This window comes from Ambystoma mexicanum, chromosome 3p (assembly GCF_040938575.1).
Source record: "Ambystoma mexicanum isolate Mex_15411 chromosome 3p, UKY_AmexF1_1, whole genome shotgun sequence".
Classification (NCBI taxonomy): domain Eukaryota; kingdom Metazoa; phylum Chordata; class Amphibia; order Caudata; family Ambystomatidae; genus Ambystoma; species Ambystoma mexicanum.
Window position 1 is genome coordinate 108,794,502 of NC_090925.1, and position 23,278 is coordinate 108,817,779.

At 47.6% G+C, this 23,278-nt stretch overlaps 1 protein-coding gene across 1 annotated transcript in view; it reads right to left on the bottom strand.

The window, feature by feature from the left end:
- LOC138579802 (uncharacterized) overlaps positions 1-23,278 on the bottom strand; it is an 877,832-nt gene that overhangs the window by 262,640 nt on the left and 591,914 nt on the right. The window contains exon 4 of the mRNA XM_069650032.1: positions 9,012-9,044. Coding sequence (XP_069506133.1) covers positions 9,012-9,044 — 33 coding nt within the window. The remainder of the gene's footprint in view (positions 1-9,011; positions 9,045-23,278) is intronic.

Genomic DNA, 23,278 nt, shown 5'->3' on the forward strand with positions numbered 1-23,278 from the left:
CCTCCAGCCTCTTTTTCTTTGCAGATTGGGAGCAGGTGCAAGTGGATCTTGGTTGCCTGGCCTAAGCCCTGCCCACGAGGTGCCTTCCTGGTTCCCGCTCTTTTTCCTCACTTAGCAAGCCCTGCCCACCTGGTGCCTTCCTGGTTGCCGCTTTGTTTCCCTACCTAAGGGGCCCTCCTGTCTCAGGTGAGGTCTCAGCACTAGCACTAACTCAGTGGTATGGAGGAATAGGCGTCTTGGGCAGGTGTAGGTCGCATTCCATCAGAGTCGCAGTTGTGTTAGTTCACCATAGCCGTTTGCCTAAGTGTACCCCAGTGCAATGGGTTGACAAGCAGTGCTGGGCACCCATCATAAGTAGCTTTCACAGGCATCCCCCAGGAGCTTGAGTGCATGGTCCCAGCCCTGCAACTAGTGCCTCAGTTGCTGTGTCTCTGCTTTTAGTGGGCTGCTGGGGGAAATGCAGCTCCCATGCACCTCTGAGGCAGTGTCCGCTGTATGGCAATTTATGAACGTTTTTCAGAGGCACCAAAGATTACACTGCTTATAGAGTCTGGGGCGTTTGAAAGAGGGAGAGCAGGGTGGCGAGTGTCACCTTCTCTCAAATGTAATGCCGTCCATTCCTCAAACTTAGTGCAGGCCGGGTCTCAGAGCTATCGGGTCGCCCAAGATTCAGCAATATTAAGTATTGTTGCCAAAATCACATCTAGTCCATTGCAGGACGACAGTGAAGCAGGGGGTGTATTCCCAGGAATTGTTTGCCGCCATAGTTCCCATGCCCCAGAACAGAGTACTCACGTGTTGGCTGCGACAGAGCTGACTGGGCCGCCCCCTTGCGCACAACAGGAAAGCGCCTCAGGGCGCACACGCCACCATACAGTCGGCTCCCTCCCGCTCTGCAGCTTCGGTGGTTGTCCCTCAGTCTCGCTCCAGCACCCTCTTATCCAGGCGGCCCCCTCTCAACGCAACTGACCATGCCTCCGGTTGTGCATTCAGCCGTGGATTCAGGCGGGGAAGCCGGCTCCAAGCACTATGTGGTCTGTGCACCTCTACAGGGTTGGTGAGGCCGCCATCTTTTGTAGCCGCACCCGCCTCTTCGTCAAATGTTTTCTTGGCTCCCCAGGCTCTGTTTTTTCCCAGCTGAAGCCCACACCGAGAGAGACAGCCCTCAGCACCCTGGATATGCAATCGAAGTTGGGGTATTCACCAATTAGCACAGCATACAGAATCTGCTACAGGGTTTTAGTGGGAGCTCAGGCAGGTCAAGTTTCTTTTCTTTTGAACATTTTGGGAAGCCGGGGGAAGGTCATCCATATATTGTTCACTTATTTTTATTGTTATATGTTGTGTTATTATTTACCTTTGACTGTTTTGTTGTTTAGTGTGAGGGCCAGTTTGTTAATGGTAGGAGTTATTCCCTTAGACTTTAGAATAGGTAGGGAATTCCCTGGTAGAGTAGGACAAGTGAGGATTTATTTGCCAATTTTTTTCTTAATAAAATGTCTAATTATGAGAGAAATAAAAGCAGTTGTCCGCCTCGCATTACTGACCCCTCACAGCATGCACCCTTTTTTTATACCACCGGCGGACTGCTATTCTATGCCGTGGGATGTTAACATACCCTTGGGTGTTAAGGTCCTGGAGCTCTAATGAGAACCTTTCCGGGCTTCCCGGCCATGTAAACTAACAATGCTTTTAGGCTTGGTGTCTTGCAGATACTCGCAGACTAGAACTGCTAAGCACAGTCTTTTCTCCTGGCAGAGTAGTGGTACACATTTCGTGATGGACAAAATGTAACTAGAGTAATTACCAGGTTACTCACCGTAGTGACCACCTTACTCCTAGTCCATAGTCCCCTTTCCTCCATACTTACGTGACATCTCTCCGTCCTGTGGGACAGGACCGGAGCACTTTGTAAAAAGCATCCACATTTTTTTCAAAATTTTGTCCCTCCACTCTTTCCTGCGCGGGACCCGGCATGCGGCCGTAACCCCGCCCACCTTGGCTCCGCCCCGCGTATCGCCCATCAGTCCTTTTCTATCGCAGGGTCAAAGACCCATTAGCAACAACAGGGGAACCTTATTAGAGGGGACGGCGGGCGGGCGTATGGAGGAAAGGGGACTATGGACTAGGAGTAAGGTGGTCACTACGGTGAGTAACCTGTTAATACTCCTACGTCCCGTCCCCTTTCCTCCATACTTATGGGAGATTCCCAAGCACTCCTTACAGGAACTATGGGTGGATGGAAATACCCCTTACTGAAACAGGTTCTTCAGCACAGCCCGGCCGAACTGAGCGTCAGGTCTAGAGCTCATATCGCGGCAGTAATGCTTACAGAAAGCAGATGGGGAGGCCCAAGTAGCCGCTTTAGCGATGGACTCCCAGGGAATATACTACTGAAAAGCAACCGCAGCTGCCTTGCCTCTCACCTGGTGTGCATGGATACCTTTAGGAGGTTTCAGCTTTTGGACGGTGAAAGATTCAGTGATACAGGCGGTAATCCATCTGGAAATGGATGCCTTAGACGCCGGCCTGCCCTGAGGTTTACCGAAGGTCACAAACAGTTGGGAAGAGCTCCGAAGCTCAGAAGTCCTGTCCAGGTAGAACTTAAGAGCTCTTCGGACATCGAGGCAGTGTAGAACCCTTTCTGCCTCCGAGGCAGGGTTCGGAAAAAAGACCGGAAGGGAAATCGCCTGATTCAGATGCAATTCGGTTACTACCTTTGGTAGGAAAGCTGGGTTCGTCCGAAGGACTACCTTGTCCTTGTGAAAGACCAAGAAAGGATGCTCCACCGACAATGCCTGGAGCTCACTCACCTTCCTCGCTGACGTAACGGCTACCAGAAAGGACACTTTTCAGGACACGTACTTGAGGTCAACCCTAGCCATTGGCTCAAAGGCACAGCGCCGTCAGGACTACATTTAGGTCCCAAGGCGGGTGCAGACTACGAACCGGATGGTAGATGCGTGTCAAGCCAGCAAAATGTCTCTTCACCACCGGGTTAGTTAAAGAATAAGAACACCGGTCTGTAGAGAGATAAGCGGAAATCGCCGAGAGATAAGTCCTGCAAGACAGAACATGAACCCCTGACTCTGCTAGGGAGGATACGAAGGACAGCACTGTGTCGATCGTTGCCACCCTCGGGTCCAATTCTTTCTCCAAACACCAAAGACAGAACCTGAGCCATTTACTCTTGTATTGGGATCTGGTCGAGGGTTTCCTGGCTGCCTGGATAATGCGCATGTTATCCGCAGACAAACCCAAATGCTCTAGAGACGTGAACTCAGGCACCATGCCGCCAAGTTGAGCGATTGTGGGGAGGGGTGCCACATCTGCTGTTCCCCTTAGTGAAGAAGATCGGGAGTTACTGGTAACCTGATCGGCGGACAAACCGACAGGAGTTGAAGTTCTGAGAACCAAAACCTGGCCGGCCACCACGGAACTATCAGTAGAAGAGAACAGTTGACAGAGCTCTTCAACTTCCAAATTGCTCGATGAACTAGGGGAAGAGGCGGGAAGGCGTAAGCTCTCATGTTGTGCCATGGAATCTCGAGTGCGTCCCCCAGAGAGGAGGCTCCAAGCCCCCCTCTGGAGGCGTACTGAGGAAGCTTCTTGTTTACCGCCGTGGCGAAGAAGTCCACATCCGGTGTGCCCCAACGCGAGAAAATCCATGAGAGGATCTCCGCCTTCAACTCCCACTCGTAGCTGACCACTGTCTGCCGGCTGAGGGCATCCGCAATGAACTTCAGCTGGCCTGGGATGTGCACTGCAAGCAGCCAGACCCCATGAAGCACGGCCCACTCCCAAATCTGGATGGACAGGTCCACGAGAGGGGGAGACTTTGTTCCCCCTTGCTTGTTTATGTAATACATTGATACCATATTGTCCGTTCTTATGCGGACCACCTTGTTGACAATGAGAGGTCTGAACGCCTTGAGCGCCAGAAAAATTGCCAGAAGCTCCAAATGATTTATGTGCAGGAGCTTGTCCTGAGGTGACCAGAGGTCCGAGACCTGAAGAAGATCTAACGTCGCACCCCACCCCAAAAGGGAGGAGTCTGTCGTGATCGTCACCATGGGGGCTGGGTCCTGGAACCCCGCGCCCACTGACAGGTTGCTGAGAGATGACCACCAGTCCAGGTCCACTCTCATGGAATCCGGAATCATTATCCGCTTGGAATCCGGGTCCACAGCCTGACGCAAGGAACTCCGAAGAGCCATCTGGGTCTGTCTCATTTTGAGACGAGCAAGAGGAAGAGCCAGTACACACGAGGCCATGAGGCCCAGAAGCCTCTGGAACCACCAGGCCGACATGCTCTCCGACTGCGCAAACATCTGACACGTGGCCAACAGATCCGCCATTCTGTCCCCGGTCAGACACACTCGGCAGTCAATCGTGTTCCAACGAAAACCCAGGAAAGTCAGGTCCTGTGAGACCGTCATAGAGGATTTCCGCCAGTTCACCGACAGCCCAAGATGGAACAGGAGCTGAAGGAGAGACTGGAGTTTGTCCGCTGCTGCCAATGGACAAGGGCTGCGTAGGAGCCAGTCGTCCAAATAGGGATACACATGGATACCCTGGAGACGAAGATACGCCGCAATCACCGACATCATCTTCGTGAAGACACGCGGCGCCGAACTGAGGCCAAAAGGAAGCACCCGAAACTGGAAGTGCTCCTCTCCCAAAGAGAAGCGGAGGTATCTCCTGTGTGGATTCCAAATCAGGATATGCATGTACGCATCCTGAAGATCCACCACATTCAGCCAATCGCCCACCTGCAAAGAGGAGCGAATCTGGCCGGGCGTGATCATCTTGAATTTCTCTTGGGGTAGGAAAAGATTGAACTGGGAAAGGTCTAGGATGGTGCACAGGCCAGCCTGGTCGGGTTTGGGCACCGTAGACAGCTGGGAATAGAAGCCCTCCCCTCGCTCCCCAAGGAGAACGGGTTCCACAGCTCTGAGGTGCAGAAGTTTCTGAACCTCAGCCTTGAGGGAGGGTGAGCCCGACAGCTGAAAAGGAGGGTTGAGGGGTGGGGTAGGGGATAAAGGTAAGCGGAAGCCCGCTCGAATGACTGACAAGACCCATCTGTCTTCTGTGATGGCCTGCCACGCCTCCCAATGAGACGCAATGCGTCCTCCCACCGGGGTCTGGTGCGAGCGCAGAAAACCCTCATTTGGTAGGCTTATCGGTGGTGGTGCCACCTGAACCTGATGAGGAGGCTGAGGAGCAGGAGAATTACCGTGCACGCTGTTGTCTATGGCAGTTATTCCCCGCAGGAGTATCCACTCTGAGAGATTTGCGGTCGAGGAAGCCCCTAAAACCAGAGGAAGGTCGACCTTGCGACAACGGCCTTTGAAACTTGAAGCGCGCTTTAACTAGAACAGACAATGATTTAGCCGTCTGAGTGCTATCTTTGGTTTTGGTGAGCTCTACATCAGTAGAAGAGTGAAAAAGCTCCTTACCATCAAATGGAAGGTCCAGAACCTTGTCTTGCACCTCCTTCGAGAACTTAGTGGCATGCAGCCACGCTTGCCGCAAGGTATCAACCCCAAGCATCAGACCCCGAGCCGAGATGTCTACGTGGTGAGCCGCAGCCTTCAGGAGATCCTGGGCCAAGACCCTGGCATCGGAAAGGCCTCCTCTGAAATCCTCCAACTTCTCGACCGGAATGTGCTCCTCAAACTCCGACAGCCCTCTCCACATCCGCCTGTTAGCTCCCGCCAAAATCAATTCTGCATTGGCCTGCCTGAGCTGTAATGCCGAATTGGCAAAGATTTTCCTCCCTAGGGAGTCCAGGCGCTTGTCCTCCTTTCCCAAGGCCTGAGTAGCCGTCGCGGAGGAGGATGCTGCAGGCCTGGATTGCAACGTAACCGCAGCCACCACTGTGGAGGAGGGAGGCGGACAAGACGACAAGGCCACTTCTTCCGAAGAATGCAGCCTGTACCTCACGTCAATCTTTTTATTGACAAAAAGTCCCGAGTGTGGCTTTTCCCAAACTCTTCGGACCTCGGCCAGAACGTCCTTCTGCAAGAACAGGCCGGTACGATCCAAAAGAGACAAGGTGAACGCCCCAGAAAGCACACCCTCCTGCGGAGCAGGTGCCTCGGGCACCGGAACATCTAAGAAACTCATCATGTCCAGCACCCGGTCATGGAAAGCTCTGATAGAGCGGGGAAGGTCCTCATTGTCCTGATCGCCTTGAGGGTCATCTGACAGGTCAGGATCCTGCTGAGCAGTGTCAGGCACTGCCTTGTCCACTGGGGACAATGGTGGAACAGGCGGAAGCGTAGTGGGAGGCACCACGGGCAAGGGAGGCGCCGGCGGGACCACGGTCGGAACGGGTGGAGTCAGAGGCACGGGTGGACATATCTCCTTGAAAAGCCCTTTGAAATATTCCCTCATGGGGTCGGTGCGCATAAGCGCTTGAAATTTACCGAAAAAAGCGTCCTCAGCAGATTGTTTCGGAACCTGAGGAGGCCTCTCATGAGGTGGACACATTCAGGGACGTAACAGAGAAGGGTGCCACACCCATCCCTCCACCGACGAATCCACATAAATCAAGGGAGCCGCCCCTGCGGGCAACGAAACATTGTGCGGAAGAGGCATCCGGGCGTTCCAATCATAAACTGGCCGGTAAGGATGCGCACAACGGACTTTAGGTTCATCCGAAGGACCGAACCCTACACCAGGGGCCGATGGCGTAGTTGTAGGGGTAGTACCTAAAATGGCTGCCGTGGCCATGGCGGGAACGGCCGCCATTTTGTCCTCATCTGAGGGGAACTGCGGCACATGAGGAAGTGAGGCAGGGTTCCCCGTTGATGGGTCAGGGGTCTTAATTTTAGCCTTAAAGTAAGGAACCTCGGCAGAGCCGGTACTATGAGGCCTGGAATGTTTCTGCGACATACCAACCGACAACTGAGCCTTCGAAGGAAGGGCCTCGGTGCTGCCGGTAAAAGAGGAAACTTTCTTCTTTGCCCCCTCAACAGATCTGGTGTCACCACAAGAGCGGGAACGGTGCGCTTTCACCGACAGGGCCTTGCCCGGCCCCTCAGAACTGTTGGTATCCTTAGCCTCTGTACGAGGGACCTCAGACCTAGGCTCGGTAGAAGCCTTATCGGCACGGGCCTCGAACATCCGTTCGGTAACCTCAAGCCCAGCCAAGACCTCGGGGCGCACCCCGGTTTTGTTTTTGAGGGAAGCCGAAAGAGCGGCCTCAGAGCAAGCTCCGGTACCCCACGACTCTGTAGAACTAGGTCTACAAACAGCCCCCACAGGAGGGGCCTCGGAGCGTACTCCGGTGGACACAGGCCCCTTACGGAGACCCTTGGAGAAAACTCCAGTAGAATTATTAGGCCCAACAGGCACCTCAGGGCGATCCCGGGTAACAGAGCGATCAACGCCCCTCCCGGCTCGAGAGGAACCCAGAAAGGTATACAGAGCGATCAACGCCCCTCCCGGCTCGAGAGGAACCCGGAAAGGTACCCCCCGGCCGGGGTGCTCTGAAAAGTAAAGAACTTACCAGGTGTTTTTTCTTCTCGTCGATGAATGCCTGAAAATGTGAAGGAGGAGTCCGTCCGAACACCTCCTCCCACCGCTCCAACCGACGTTGAAGTGCCCGGACCGAAAGGGAGTCACAGTAAAAACAGGAGTCCCAACGGTGTTCCAGACCCAAACACTCTAAACGAAGAGGATGGGGATCCGCCCTCGCAAAGCGACGATGACACGATGAGCAGTCTGGAAAATCTACTTTAAAAGACATAGACAGACTAGTAAACGAACGCTAGCGAGAGCCAGAGAGGAAAAAAGGGAAGAAAGTCTTCCGAGGATGCAAGTGCGTCCAGCCCCGATCGTGCGGAGAAAAGGACTGATGGGCGATGCACGGGGCGGAGCCAAGGTGGGCGGGGTTACGGCCACGTGCCGGGCCCCAAGCAGGAAAGAGAGGAGGGACAACATTTTGAACAAAATGTGGATGCTTTTTACAAAGTGCTCCGGTCCCGTCCCACAGGACGGAGAGATGTCCCATAAGTATGGAGGAAAGGGGACGGGACGTAGGAGTATTGCCTATCCATCTTTTCCAGATCACCCTAAACTGTGTGTCATTTGCTCTCTGAAAGCCTGCAAGGTCTGTCTCTCTCTGCATGTAAAGGGACTGACAGATGACTATTGCGCTCTGCAATCCACATTAGCCGTTTTCATCTCCTATGCTAGCCAAATGGATCTGCTTGGTACTTACTTAAGCAGGCGTCCAAACAGCGTATTTTGGTGTGAAACTGACTAAAGGAGCTGTGGCCCCTAAGAACTTTCAGGTGGGAGGCTGCCTCATAGACATTGTAAAAGCAGCCAATTGGTCAGGCAAATAGGCATTCAAATACGTACAAACCCAATAATGCAGTCAGCCTCCCAGTTGTTGAGTAAGTGCAACGCATAAAGCATGAGACGCACTTGGTGGCTTGTTCTTTGAGTCATCATGGTTTGTGGTTCTGTTTATTACATTAAATGTTTAATGTGTCTGCTGTTGTACTGTGTTTTGATGACACACTGCCCTCCCTCAGTGTAACAGACCAGATTAGCTCTCTATTCAGGTGCAGACACAATATCTACCTAAGCAAAGATTTTGCTCCAAGGTAGAAATTGTATGCAGGTTGCAGTTGATGGCAGACAGGTCGAGTAGATGGGAGTTAGTGAGTTGTGTTTGTTGTTTCTTCTAGGTGCTGGTCTTCACACAAAAGTAAGAGGAAGCGGAGGAGTTCACCAATGTAGGACATTAAAATTTAGAAACCATTGGTTATCAGGCTCACATGACTGTGTTGGCAGGAACTATACATTTTCCCAAGCAGGCTGGAATTTGTAATGTGTTTGATTGTTTACATTTTGCTGCTGGGGGATCTCCATGTTCAAAATAAAGTGAAAGAGAAGCATACTTCTCACCACTGATTTTAATAGATGAAAGAGTTTCCTAAACAGAAAGGTTCAGAAAATCCTCATTAAAAAACTTCTTTACTCCACTCACTTACCTCTTTGAGTTGTCACATGACTAGTCGATCCCACTGCAAAACAAAACAACCCACAAGAATTACTAAAGGGTGACGTAAAAGGCTTCCCAATAACAAAGCATCAACATATTGTCTTAAATACAGTCTGTAAGGTAAAAGTTACTCACTGTAGTTACCATTGTACTGGTAGTGGTTGTTCCAGACGCACTCGCTATTCATTGGCCCAGGAAAGGGACCAGAATATTTCTTGCCCAGCAGGAATAAGAACAAGTAGTGCAAAGCCAACGGTTTTGGCTCTTGCTTTGGCATTGGGTAGCCATCTGGCAGGCACTGCCATCATATGCCCAGAAACTCACACCTTTTGTTTAAATATTTTTTTATAATTGTATATGGTTTATTTAAACCTTTACAAAATGTACTCAAAATTATCCAAAAATGTAAAATACAATGATTTTCGTCAATCAATTCAAACATACAAGCTTAACTTACACATAGTACTAATCAATTTACACAACTCCATTAAAACAATTTTGTCTGTACATTTCGATCTCCATTAGCATGTCGTAGCCACCTCTTTACCTTTCCACCAAAATTTTATATCAGTTCTCATATTTTATACATAGTTGGGTAAACATTACATATTCATACTAAGTCACATATAATCCTCAAATATTAATTAACTCGCATTTTCAGAGCTACTGAGTTACCATGAAGCATCTCATACCATAGATAATCCCTGTTCACATTGGCAGTACCATTTACAAACAATGAAAAATATTCAATCCTCTGCGTCATGAGGCTTGGACAAATCAATAACAAATTAATACGTGATTCCTTCACCCCGGATATCTTACAGTGCCCATAGAATTTCTTCTCTTCAGCCTTTTTTAGCTCTATGTTCAAAATCTCATGTGTATGCAGTACATTAAACCTAAATCTCATTGTTGCATTCCTAAAAGCTCTGGAAGGATATTTTTCTATATATTTCTCGGGTACCGGTTTCCACTTCCAAAATGATATGACAAAGATATGACAAAGTAGAATTTAAAATCACAGCATTATTCTCTATCGAGTCGAATGCTTTTATGTGATCTTTAACCTTACCAGGATTTTTTATAAGAGTCTCCATAGATAACCCAAGGACCTGTAAGATTTTGTTGCATACTCTTTTAAGAGCAACCATAAACAACCCTTCAAGATCAGTCCCCAAATAATAGTACACAGAATTTTTTTCAGACACAAGACATTTCCTCAATAGCGATAACTTCTTCCAGCACATTATACTTTTTAGTGATTGCAATCCAAACTCATATCGTATCATTTCCATTGTTATAGATTTTGGAATATAGCACAATACTTTTCGCCATACGCATGCTTCGATTTTCTTCACATATGATACTAACTCACCTGGACAAAACTCAAGTCCATAGGACAAACGCAGGATAGCTTTCATACGGTAGATCAAAATACACGGTGTTAGTGTAAATCTCCCGTATTTCCTTTAAATTGTTTTCATTTGGTTTGCAGTCGCAGATGCTTTAGCCTTAAGATTGATTATGATGAAACCAAGTGTATGTGCACTGACATATGAGTAACCCAGATATCTCAAGACTGTTTGATTTTTTATCTTCATACCTAACATACCCACATGAGTGATGTTGGTCTGATTAATTTTGGACCGGTGTGAAATATCACGGTTTTATTCTGGTTTATCAAAAGTTTCCTTTCTTTTATGAATTCCTCGAATGAGACTATCAATCTTTGTAAACCTACCTTGGTTCCATCAAACAACAAAAAGTCGTCCGCATATGCAACCCATTTTATATTTGTACCACTCATCTTCGGTGATGTCAAACCGCTCATATTCAGTACCTTTCCTGCCTGAGATACATATAAATTAAAAAGGGTTGCCGCTAACGTGCATCCCTGCCGCAAACCATTATGTGTATGAATTACATCTGATAATAAAGCTCTATTATTAAGGCTTACCCTCATCACTGTATCTGAATATAACAGTATAATCAGCTCGACTAACCCTTTATCAATCCCTAGATCTAACAAGGTCTTCCATAGTGTATTCCTGTCTACCTTGTCAAATGCCATAGTTAGATCCATGGAGGCAATGTAAAGTGATTGTTTTCCTTTAACTCTTGCCTTACTCTGTAGATTTGATACGATCAGCCCTCCCACATCCATTCCCATTGCATGCCTAAAACCAATTTGTCTCAGGTCCAGTATACTGTTATCCTGAATCCATTTGTTCAACTCCTCTAGCACAATCGCTGCAAAGATTTTGGATTCCACGATGGTCATCGTAATCGGTCGATAATTCAAAGGGCATAGGCGATTGCCTTTCTTGAAAATTAATAAGACGTATGACATTTTCCATGATTCTGGAATCGTTTTATCTCCTATGATGCCACCAAACAAACAGTTCAATAAACCAGCCCACATTACTGCATTATATTTCAGTGTCACATGTGATAAATTGGTTGTGCCTGGTGTAGTTGATGCCTCAGCTTTACGTATCTGTCGTAATATGTTACTAACTGAAATATTCAGTGACCACCCCAAATTGCTGCTATGTTGTACTGATTTATACTTATCCGGACGCTTATATATATTCTCGAACTGTTTCATCCACACTATTGCAGCTATTGGATTCGTTGTCAACGGCATTTCAGTTACTTCACTACTATTAATAATGGACCAAAATGTTCAGGTCTTTCCACCATGCATATCGGCTAACATTACCTCTCCATCTTTTTGCGCTTTACTTGCGCGATGCGATATTAGCCAATTTTTGTAGGTTTATTTACAAAGCTTTCTTTTTTTTATGATGTCCTCAGATTCGATGTTTGTCTTCTTTAAACAACGCACTTCTTTTCTCAATTGCACCTTTCTACATTTCACTTCATTGTCAAATGTGTGAATGCAGCTTTTCATAGGTTCTTGATAGAAAGGTTTCATGACATTTGCGCGTTGTAACATTACGCCAACATAATCATTGAAATCCTCCCCAGAATATATTTCAATTTTCATTTCTAATGGATATGACATATAGTCGTGCAACATCAAGGTGTTAAGTTTCGAGAGGTTATGTGGAGTCCACTTGGCTCTGGTACCAGAGGAACTCACCTCAACTCTCTCATCACAATAAGCCTAACCTATCTTTTGTTAATCATAGCATGATCGCTTGCGTCAGGTCTATGCACTTTCATGTTACACATAACATCTTGAAGTTGACTGCTCACAAATATATAGAGTTGTGACCTCTGGCATACCAAGTAGGAGCAGTATTAAACTTGGGCTGCATACCCCAGCTGTCCATGAATTCTAGCCATAGACTGCCTCTATACGCTTTATTAGAAGCTGATACGGAGTCGGACCCTGTGGTTGTAAGGATCCATGATGCATCAATTTTCGCCATGTTACAATCCGCATTCAGGTCTCCTGATAGCAACAGTGACCCGCTGGGATATTCATCCAACCACATACTAATCCTAGAATTTAGCGACTCAAGCAGTTTTACGAGCTGTTCATTATTGTGTGATGCCGTATTCCAATAGATATTCATCAGCATTATATCGATTTGCTGCGTGTTTGTTGTTAATTTGAAAGTTCCAATTATTGCACAATCCGATATCAAATGATCAGATACCATTGTGATATCAGTTTCTGAACGGTAGGCCAAAGCGAGTCCACCACTGGGGCGACCGAATGTACCTTTTTCGCATTCATATTAATAACACCATACCCATCCCACAGCAGATTACCTGTAGCCCATGTCTCTTGCAGGAACAAAAAAAATCGTACTGTTCCAGTAATTTCACAATTTTGATGTTTGCGACTAAATGTGCACATCTTCTGGTATTCCAAGAGATGAGGCTATATGGTATTTTTTTGCTAAAGTGGTTCCTTCAGAGATTAATTTCTCTATGGACTCTCTCAGGGATAAAGCTAGCCACTGCCACTCCTGCATGTCCGTCATGTGAGACCTTGCCTCAGCCACAGACAAAGCCCCTGCTTCTTGGCCAGCATTGTCTTGAGGCCCACTTCCTTTCAAATCATGATTTAGTGTATTCTGTTTGCTTCCTTCAATCTTACTGAATGTTACTAGATTGCATGTTAAATCTTGATATTGTATTATATCATATCCTCTTTTCTGCAGGGCTCCAGCCTCCTTCAATATCAGGGACCTCGCTAATGGTGAGACAATTATCAACCTGACACAGTCAAACCTTTCATTGTGTATGTAATCAACAAGCGGTATATCAGCTGATGTTATCAAGCTCAATTCCTTAATATCACTGAATAGATTTAATATGTACTGCCTGTTTAGAGACTGTGGACCTTCCACGTCAAAAACATAATGCATCACAAGGCTAGGCTTGTTGGGAAAGGCTGGACGTCTGAGCATCAATGGGGCCATCGTCTTGCCACCTTTGTCCCAGATATTGTGGTCAGATGTAAGATTAGTCCCTTTCCCACCACTTTGCATTTGATTGCTATTAATTGTACCAGACACTGATCGATCTTGCGCACTTTTCTCATTATACTTTTTAATGAGTGCCATCTGATTATCTGTACTGTTGTCAAGTTCAGATTTACCATATATATTCTCTGAAATACTAGGTAACATCTGTTTTGCATCGTGAAGTTTTTGATTCAGGATATTCTCTATGAGTAGACTAACTGCTTCTCTAGTTAACTGATTGTCGATTGCTATGTTATTTTGTTCATATTTAGCATCACTCCTTGTTCTTTTATCGTCGCCAACCATTACACCAGATTGGGTCGTCTGGAGATCACTCACTGAACCTTTAGCACACATGGATGCCCCACTTAGCGTTTTACTCGCAGTAAAAGAGGTTTCAGTAGGTCCATTTGATTAATTCATTACTACAACTCCTGTAGGCTCTATGAGATTTGGCGTGTTGGGTCGAGATGGAGCGTCAGGATTCTTGAAGATATTAAAAATCTCCATCACTCCTCTTTCCAATGCACGCAAGTTGCTGTCGATCCTTGCTGAAGTTTCCTTGTTCTTCAATGCTTCTGACAGCATTATTTTTCCTCCATTATACTCTGGTTGTGTTACACTGGGTGTATCCGCTATGATGCTGGCTTACGTTTGTCTGGGCAATTCCATGGACGCTAAACCATGTTTACTGGTGTTATTGCTAACTTTACAACCCCCACATCATTCTGTCTTTTTGCCAAATGTCTATGGTTCGCATAAACTTACGTGAAGATGTATTAGCAACTTGTCGCTGCTCGAACCTGTTTCTTAATTATTTTCTTTTTTCAACAATTTTTCAACAAATTGAGTGGTGTCTTCGTCACTTATTATTGTTACACCATCCTGCTTACTGCTGTTAGCAGTTGGATCGTTCGGTTCAGTTTCTATGGTAATTAGATCATCCACTCTACCAGCTGAGCATCCAATCTCATTCTCCATACAAACAACGGAAGCCAGTGTACTGTCTATTTTTTCATTAATATTTTTCTTTTGAGCTGGCCCACTGTTCACAGATTCAGAACATAATTCTTCAATTACTTTCCTACATAACTCTGGCAATGCTAGTCTCAAGTGTGTTTTTAATTCAATCAGCATCTGTGTGAGTATTTCAGTGTTGCAGGGCAAGGCATTACAGCTCGGTTTCCCACATATATTGTTTAACTCTTTTACCTCATTACACTCATCGCTTTGGTCTAAATGTTGAGTAAGACCCAGCATTGTTATTTTCCCAGTGCTGAAAATAAGGGGGTATCAGCATAGAAGTAGCTTTTATTCATATCTTTTACTGCAGTGGTCATAGTACCATTGAGTTGATTAACTCCTTCCACATGACCTTCCTCAACAAACAGTGATTGTGAACTTTCTGATAATTCATCGTGTTTTTCCTCCATTTGCAGATCATCATCTATATCGGTTGTTCCCGAGAGTCACAGCAGCTGTGCGTGCAACGCTCATTCGCGTAGACATGAGAGTCGCAGGCGCAGCTGTAGGGTTTTGTTTGTATTCATGGCTTTACTCATAACACTGGAGCAGCTATTATTCACATGTTTTAAACGCTAACGAATGGGCGTTGCATATGCACAGAACACACTTTTCCAAAGCACACTCACCAGCTGCAAAGTTAGCAAGGCCTCGTTACAGTGCCTAGTTTAACCCCACAAGCCCAAAAAGACCAAACAGGCACAACAGGCCACTTCCAAGGCCACTTCCAAGGCCACTTCTCATGGGCGTGCGCGTGGCTGGTTTTGTAGCGTTCAACGTCTCTTAGGGCGTGGCCTAAATCAATGTAATAAAGAATAGTATTTTAGAGTCTTATTTAACTAATTTACCACGTATAAAGGGTGAAACTATACTTGTCCAGATGTAAATATAGTCACCAATAAGTTCAATGTAATTTCATGCAGCTTTGAAGATGTGATACTCGAACTACGGAAATCGTTCAGCCAGAGCTCCAGGCACAACAGGCCACTTCCAAGGCCACTTCTCATGGGCACACCATTTACAGTGCTATCATTTGCTATGTATTGGCATAATTAGGCATGCTCTAACTTTCTGAACAGAACCTTGCATAGTGGATACAAATCCCTGAATAAGGGTAAGAAATGTGAAGCAGAAGACCGAAGATGCATATGTCAGCCTCATCTTCTAAAATCCAGCACCTATTATTTGGGGCAGAATATCTACTGGCTCTGAGTATACTAAAAAGCATTAATCTGGATATACATATCTCACCTGAAACCAGGTAGTCTTATTTTTCCAAATTGTATGTATCTGGCATCACCATCATTAATAAGTAAACATTCCTGCCTGCTGATTGATGAATGACATTTTGGTGCTCAGAAGATTAAATATATAATGTGTTGTCTTTCCAAAAGCCTGGCAGGGCACTATACATATGCATCTGGTCATTGAGCCAAAGGTATAGGTACTGTGATGAATCCTGCAGAGTCATCACCAAACCCCAGCATAAAGTCTCCTCCCATTTGGCCAGGTAAAGCAGTCGCTATGATCCTAACTCTGGGGGAAGGATAACATTGGAAAAGACGGCTATAAAAGAGGAAGTGGGGACTTCCGTTGGAGAGACGCAGTATTCGCTTCTTCTGAGGATGAAAGTGAAATCATTCCCAAATACCTATTGGCATGTAATCAATGTACCAGTCCCTCCAAAATCAATGCCCAACGAATCTGTCATGAGATACCATATAAACAGAACAAAGTTGGTGCCTCAAGAGTTCATGAATTAAAGGTGAAAACCTTGAATTGTCATAATTCTGACTCAATGAGAAATCTTCATTTTTTGTGTTTGTTTCACTTTTATTTATTGGCGAGAGGTAGGGACAGGTACATAGCAAAGGTATATACATTTTCTTACACATTCATGGATCATACGTTACATTTAGAAGGTATGTACGGGAATGACCGTTTAGCCCTGCGAGTTTTGCAGGGTCTGGGGTTCGAGTTGGTCCTGTGTGATCATCGATCCAGGGGATTCCGGTTCTTCATCCGTATGTCTGTTGAGATAGCTACAGAAATCATCCATACATTTTCCGGGCGAGGGTGCATGGGTAGGGAATTAATATATTCTTCTTTGCAGGTCTGTGTCCATGTGAGAGCATTCAAACACATAAATGTAGGGGGGCAGTGGCATTTCCAACATTGTAATATGCATTTCTTGGCCACCATGATGCTTACATTTAAGAACTTCATCACTACTCCATAGCCCAAACACTATAGCTACCGGGTCTGAGCCAACAGCAGTCCCCCCAATCTCTGAGAGGGCCTCAAGCACCTCACTCCAAAATGCACCGATTGCGCTGCAGTACCAGAACATGTGTATATGATCGACATTTTCAGAGCTGCATCTAGGACAAGTGTGTGTCTGGTTATGCGTAAATTTGGCTACTTTGTGTGGTGTGTAATACAATCTGTTCAGGAGTTCGTACTGAATGCAGTGAAATCTAAAGTTCAGGGAGACCTTGCACGTGTGTAAGGACATTTTTCTCTATATACTATCCGTGATCTCGAGGCCTAGCTCCTCCGCCTACTCGTTACGCGTACTAGGGGGTATATCTGGGGACTTGTCTAGCAACATCTTGTATAGAGACAAGGTTACACCTCGGCTGTTGACAGAGTTGGCTATGTATTGAATTTCAGGAGAGTCAGGGGGTTCGTCTGGATACGATGCCATATGTCACGAACTGCAGCCCTTAGTCTGTAATACTGCAACATACTGCAGCATCTCCAATGCCGATCCCGAGTGACCCAGGCGCCATGTCTGAGGAGTAATAAACTTGCCCTTAGGGAATAAATCTGTCATTGCTTGATATCCTAGGCCTAGCCAGTGGGGTGAGAGGAGTTTATCATGAGTGGGTGTGAGCCCCGGGAATTCCCAAATAAGCAGCCATTTGTAGTATGGCCGGTGCTCGGGCAGAGGATAGACTAGGCGGCTCAATGCTATTAGTGTGGTCGCAATAGGGTCAGAAGGGGCATCAGTCCGATATTTACGGTGAAGGACAAGTGACATGATATTTACTCCATCTGCTGCAAATTTTTCAAGCTTGACGTGAGGGGGTGCAGTCGGGTTCCTATACCAGTGTGTGGCATGTTGGGCTTGCGCTGCAATCCAGTATCGGGTCAGATCGGGGGCAGTAAAGCCCCCTTTCTCTTAGGGGAGGGTCATATGTTTTTTTGGACCGCACCAGAATGGCAAAGAAATTGGGCGCACGTGGAATGCAAACTTTCAAAGTATTGCTTCCCTGAACGTTAGCAAAGATGTAGAGAAGTTTGGGGACCAATATCATCTTTATCAGAGAGAGTTTACCCGCAAGTGAGAGCGGGAGGCATCGCCATCTTGCCATCTTTGACTCAATGAGCCGTGCCGCAGCAGTATAGTTGTCGGCCAATAAAGAAGATCTGGATAGTGATACCTGAACTCCTAGACATTTCATACCGCCAGGGGACCAGCGGAGAGGGAATTCACATGTCGGCTGTTGGGTTGCACATGTGAGCAGGAATATCTCTGATTTGGAATAGTTGATGGTGAAGCCTGTAAAGGTGCCTATCTTTATGTCATGCCTCGAATAATAGGGTCTAGATGGATAGTTGGGTTCCTGACGTAAAGTAGAACGTCATCAGCATAAAATGATATAATCTCCGGTGTATCTTTTAAGCGTATGCCCAGGCAGGCGTGTCGTGCTCTGACATTATCAGCCATTGGTTTGATGACTAGCGCAAAAAGGATAGGGGAGAATGGGCAGCCCTGACGGGTGCCCCTTTGCAATGTAAAGGGTGAGGAGGTTAGGGAATTTACTAGGACTCTAGCTATGGGGCATGTGTACAATAGTTTACTGTAGATTATCATATTCGGTCCCTCCCCCATTTTCTACAGGACTGGCCACATATACTGCCAGGTGACCATATGAAAGGCCTTTTGGGCATCCAGTGTGACCGCAACCGCGACTGACTTTTGGTCAAACCTGGACATATTGAAAAGCTGTCTGATATTGAGGGCTGTCGAGCGTCCAGGGACGAAGCCACTTTGATCCTCGTGGATGAGATGAGGCATAAACGGGAGAAATCTGCTAGCTATTACCTTAGCAAATATCTTTGTATCAGTATTTATAAGGGATAGGGGCCTGTGGGACCCACATTCGTCACTGGGCTTGCCAGGTTTAAGGATGAGCGTTATGATAGCCTCACGTAAGGATTGAGGAAGAGTGGAAAGGCAGAGTGATTCAACCTAAACTTCATGCAGCTTCGGCGCAATGAGCGCCACATGCTCTTGGTAAAGTTCTGAAGTGAGTCCATCAAGTCCTGGTGCCTTACCTTTTGGGAGATCAGTGATGGCCTTAACTATCTCATTAAGTGTGACCGGAGTGTCAAGCTGTTCTCTAGTAGATTGAGAGATGTACGTCATGGGGATTTAATCTAAAAGCTCACATATGTCTCGTGTGCTTGTTCATGCTGAGGTGTGTATAAGGAGGTAAAGAATCCCGAGAAGATGTCAAGGATTTGCTGGTCTGACCAATGCGGAGTGCGCCGCGTGTCTGTAATACAATCAATCTGGGACCTGCCCCCTCTGCACGCGCCAACCTGGACAATGTCCTCCCCGGTCTGTCGCCCACCCCATATTTCCTTGCTGCAAGATGGCGTGTATAGTATTGTATTTCTCTCATGGTGTGGGATTCAAAAGTTTCGAGCGAGTTCCATCCTTATCTGTGCTAGTTTGGCAGGGGTAGACAATGTGGTGCATTCCTGCTCTAGCTCTTTAAGTCTGGCCTCTGACTGGTGTAAGTCGCGCATTATGACCTTCAGTATTCCCGCTTCCCTTGAAATGGACCTGCCCCTAATGTACACCTTGAAGACCTCCCAGCGAACTCCGCAAGTCGTGTCGTGTTGTGCTTTGCATTCTAAAAAGGTGTTTATATCAGAAAGGATCTCAGCTTTAAACACAAGTTCCAGCAGCGCCTCCGATTTGAAGCACCAGGCAGAGCGGGCAGGTGGGACAGCCGCGAGTTCAATCAGCACCGAGGCATGTTCTGAGAGCGTACGGGCAAGTATTGACCTTGCCGATTAATCCGCCCGATAATAGAAACAGGTCAATTTTGGATGAGCTATCGTGCACCGACGAATAGGTATATTGCTGCGTATGTGGGTGAAGTGTTCTCCAGGCATCACGTATGCCCAGTGATATCATGTGTGTGTTGAACCCGCAAGCAGCCCGAGACATGGCCCTGGGGGATGTCCCTATCCTGTCAAGATCGCTATCTAATATCAAGTTCGTATCTCCTCCCCAGATGATAGGGAACGCAATGTAGCTCATAAGTAAGGAAACCACTGTGTCGAAAAATTCAGGGGCGTCAACATTAGGACCATATGTGTTTAGTAGCAAACATTCCTCGATTGACACCACAAAATGAAGGATAACATATTTCCCCTCCGGTCTATGTGGCTCTTCTTCAACAGGAATTGTACCGATTTGTGAATTAGCGTTAAGACTCCCCTGGATTGTGTGGAATATACTGTATAGAACCTGTTGGGGCTGCAGGTCGAGGGCTAGGCATGATGCCAGGCGACCCAGGGCATGAGTCTCTTGTAGTAGGAGTATCTTCACCCCATGTCTCTGAGCATAAGCAGTAATTCTGCGGGCCTTAGTAAAATTGCTTAACCCACAAATGTTCCTTGACATCAACTTAGTAGCCATGCTGTGGCTTTATAGAACATCCCAGCAAACATATCTGTCCACGCTCAGTATTGTGTATATCAAAGTGACATGTCTCCTACTCGCCACACCACACCACACCATACCCGCCATTTTTTATTTTTATGTAACATTCCCCAACATTTCCACCCCCACCCTCCCTGCCCAACCCCAACCAGCAGTGCAGCCCCTCCCCCCTTTAGAGCGGTCTCTGGTGTGCCATCCCCAACTCGGTACACTCAGGCCGCAAGCCCAACTGGTGCACAAACACAACAGATCCGTAATTGTTAACATTGCAGTCTCAGTGGGGTGCGCCGCTGCCGTGTGACCAACATTTGCTTATAGCTTGGTGTAAACCACACCACATTGCATGTTAAGGCAGTTAGTGCTCTTAATTACCAAATAAACCACAGAGAGCAAAGAAACACATCATTCAAAGTACAAACATTAGGGATAGTACTTGCTCCAATTAGTTGGTGTGCCATTGCAGTTCGTGACAGGAGGGTGGTCAGGGTTAGGGTCACCCGCTGGCTGACATATGTATGGTATATATGGAGTAAAGAGACTGCTGTTAGGCCCAGCTTTGCAGTAAGTGATGCGCATCAGAGGCGTGAGCAAGCACTGAACAGAAGGGCAAGGGTACTCAGGAGTGGGATCAAGCAATAGATAGCGGGTGACACCCCCCTCAGTCATTATCCATGAAGTCGTCCACAGGGTCATTTAGCGGGATGTGTGCCTCTATGAATTTCACTGCTTCGTCCGGGACTGTGAAAAAGTAAAGCTTGTTACGGTGGGTAAACTTTAGATGAGCAGGAAATTGCATTGCATAGTCAATATTTCTTTCTCTTAGCATTTTCTTCACTCCATTAAATTGTCGTTGTTCCTGCTGCACTCCCGTAGAAAAGTCTGGGAAGATTCTGATGACCTGTGAGTCCAGCCTGAGTTCTCCCTTCTCTCGTGCCAGCCAGCTATGTGATCTCTGTCTCTGTAACTCAAGATCTTTGCAATTATAGGTCTTGGGAAATCGCTGGGCTTAAGGCGCGGGTCCAGTGTGCGGTGTGCGCGCTCAACAGCGAAGAGTAGAGACAACTCGGGATTGTCGAGCACGTTTTAAAGAAGGTTTTCAGTTGTGATTTCATGCGCCCTTTGAGTGCAGTTTCAGGTACACCCATGATGCAAATGTTTCTACGCAATCTGGATTCCAAGTCATCACACTTAGCTTTGACAAATTTCATGTCACGGCTGAGCGCAGCAACAGTGTCTTGCAGTACCCTGTCCTCATTCGCACCAATCCTAGTCTCACCTTCAGTGATCCTGGCTCCATGTTGATTAAGTTTAGTTTTGAGTAACACCCCGTTTGCATTTATATCGTCAAGTTTTTCATGAAAGGATTCAAAGGTTTTGGCCATGGGGTCCATCATGGCAGTTAAGTCAGGAAATGGGGCGTCCGCTGGCATGTCCGTATCCGCCTGGGCTGTGGAAGGTCGCTCCTGATCTGGCCTGGGTGCTGCCTTGGTGCACCCATCCATGGCTTCGACCCTGTTGGCCCCTCGGGCTCTGTTGGCCATGGTATGGGCAGGTGATTGTGTTCTCTCGAGCAGTCAAGTGGGGGCAGCCGCGCAGTTTAGAGATCTCACATACGTTGTGGGGATTATGACCTGCTCCTCAGTGTAGTCTATCCAGGCAGGAGGGTTTCGCAGATCTCCCCAGGGCCTCCTCCACAAGGGACTGGGGGCTGCTGAAGCAGGGGACCCAGCCGCGGAAGGGGATACACCATATTCCATATTCCGCACTCAGCAACCACGTATTGCGTAACCCAGACGACCAAGTCAGCAGTAGTCAGTCTTTTGGCCTGAGAGGTGGACCATCTGGGGCCCTTACATGGATGGGGTCACCGGCCTGGTGCAGGTCAAGGAATCAGGCGTGTTCCGGTCTGTTGCACGGACCATGCAGTAATCAGTACTCCCAGGAGGAAACCAGGGCTTGGGGACAGTAGATAAGCAGCGTCTTAATACCAGTCTTGAGAGATCCCTGTGGTTGGCCACATGCAGGGCGGTTAGCACAGAGGGGGAAGACCGGAGATTCTGCAGTGGTAAGGTCGCCAACTAGGGCCGCTTCTATGACAGCAGTATGGGGTGGGCTCGCCTTGACCAGGGCAGCGCTGGGAATCCAGGTTGTAACAAGGATACGGTAGATGCAATCCTCACTGTCACTGTGTGCTGGTGTTTGTGGAGTCACACCGTATGATAATCAATATTAGATGCGCTGCAATCCACCTTTATTGCAGGATAGGGCTATCTCAGCAGTTTCGGAATCAGTGGGCCTGCTGTTGCAGGGAAGCAGCAAGTGACAATGTCGGCTTTGGGGGATCAGCGGGGCTCAGATGTATCTCAAGCTGCCCGGAGCTAGTACAGCGAGCAAGGCCCAGGGTCCACCCGCCCCACTCCCGGCGACAACTTACTTGTGCTTTGCAGAGTCTCATGTGTGGCAGCGGGTGTAGGAGCCAGGACAGGGCCGTCGTCAGCATCCCCAGCCCCGCAACATCAGCCCTAGGCCACACGGGGGGATAGGCAGGGTCTCGCCTCAGTCAGATCGCGATCTTGCAGGGGACAGGTAGGTATTTCGCCCAATGGCCACTAGCAGCGGATCCTCAATTGGCAGATATGTTTTACAGGTGTATTCGGGAGGCCAGGGCATCCAAGCAGCTGTCGGCTCCCCCCAAGCTGGCCGATGATATTGCGCCTTCATACCGGGCCTGGGTCCGCCCTTTCAAAGTGTCCGTAAGATCCGATGTGGTCCGCCCATGGGCGGTGTGAATGCAGGTAGATGGGGAGAGCAGCTGGATACGTTGCCTGCCACAGTTGAGCCGGAGACAGATAGGTGTCCTGGCCGCACCCAGGACAGCGGGCGCCGTGGGGCTCAGCGAAGCGCACAGGGCTGCAGGTCTTCCGGGGTCTCCCTACACTCGGCCGCCTCATGTAGAGCGCAGGGCCGGCAGGGGTTGTGGCCGCTCACAGGCCAGTGGGAGTCAGGATGTAGGAGAGCAATGGCGACACCCCCGATGATACA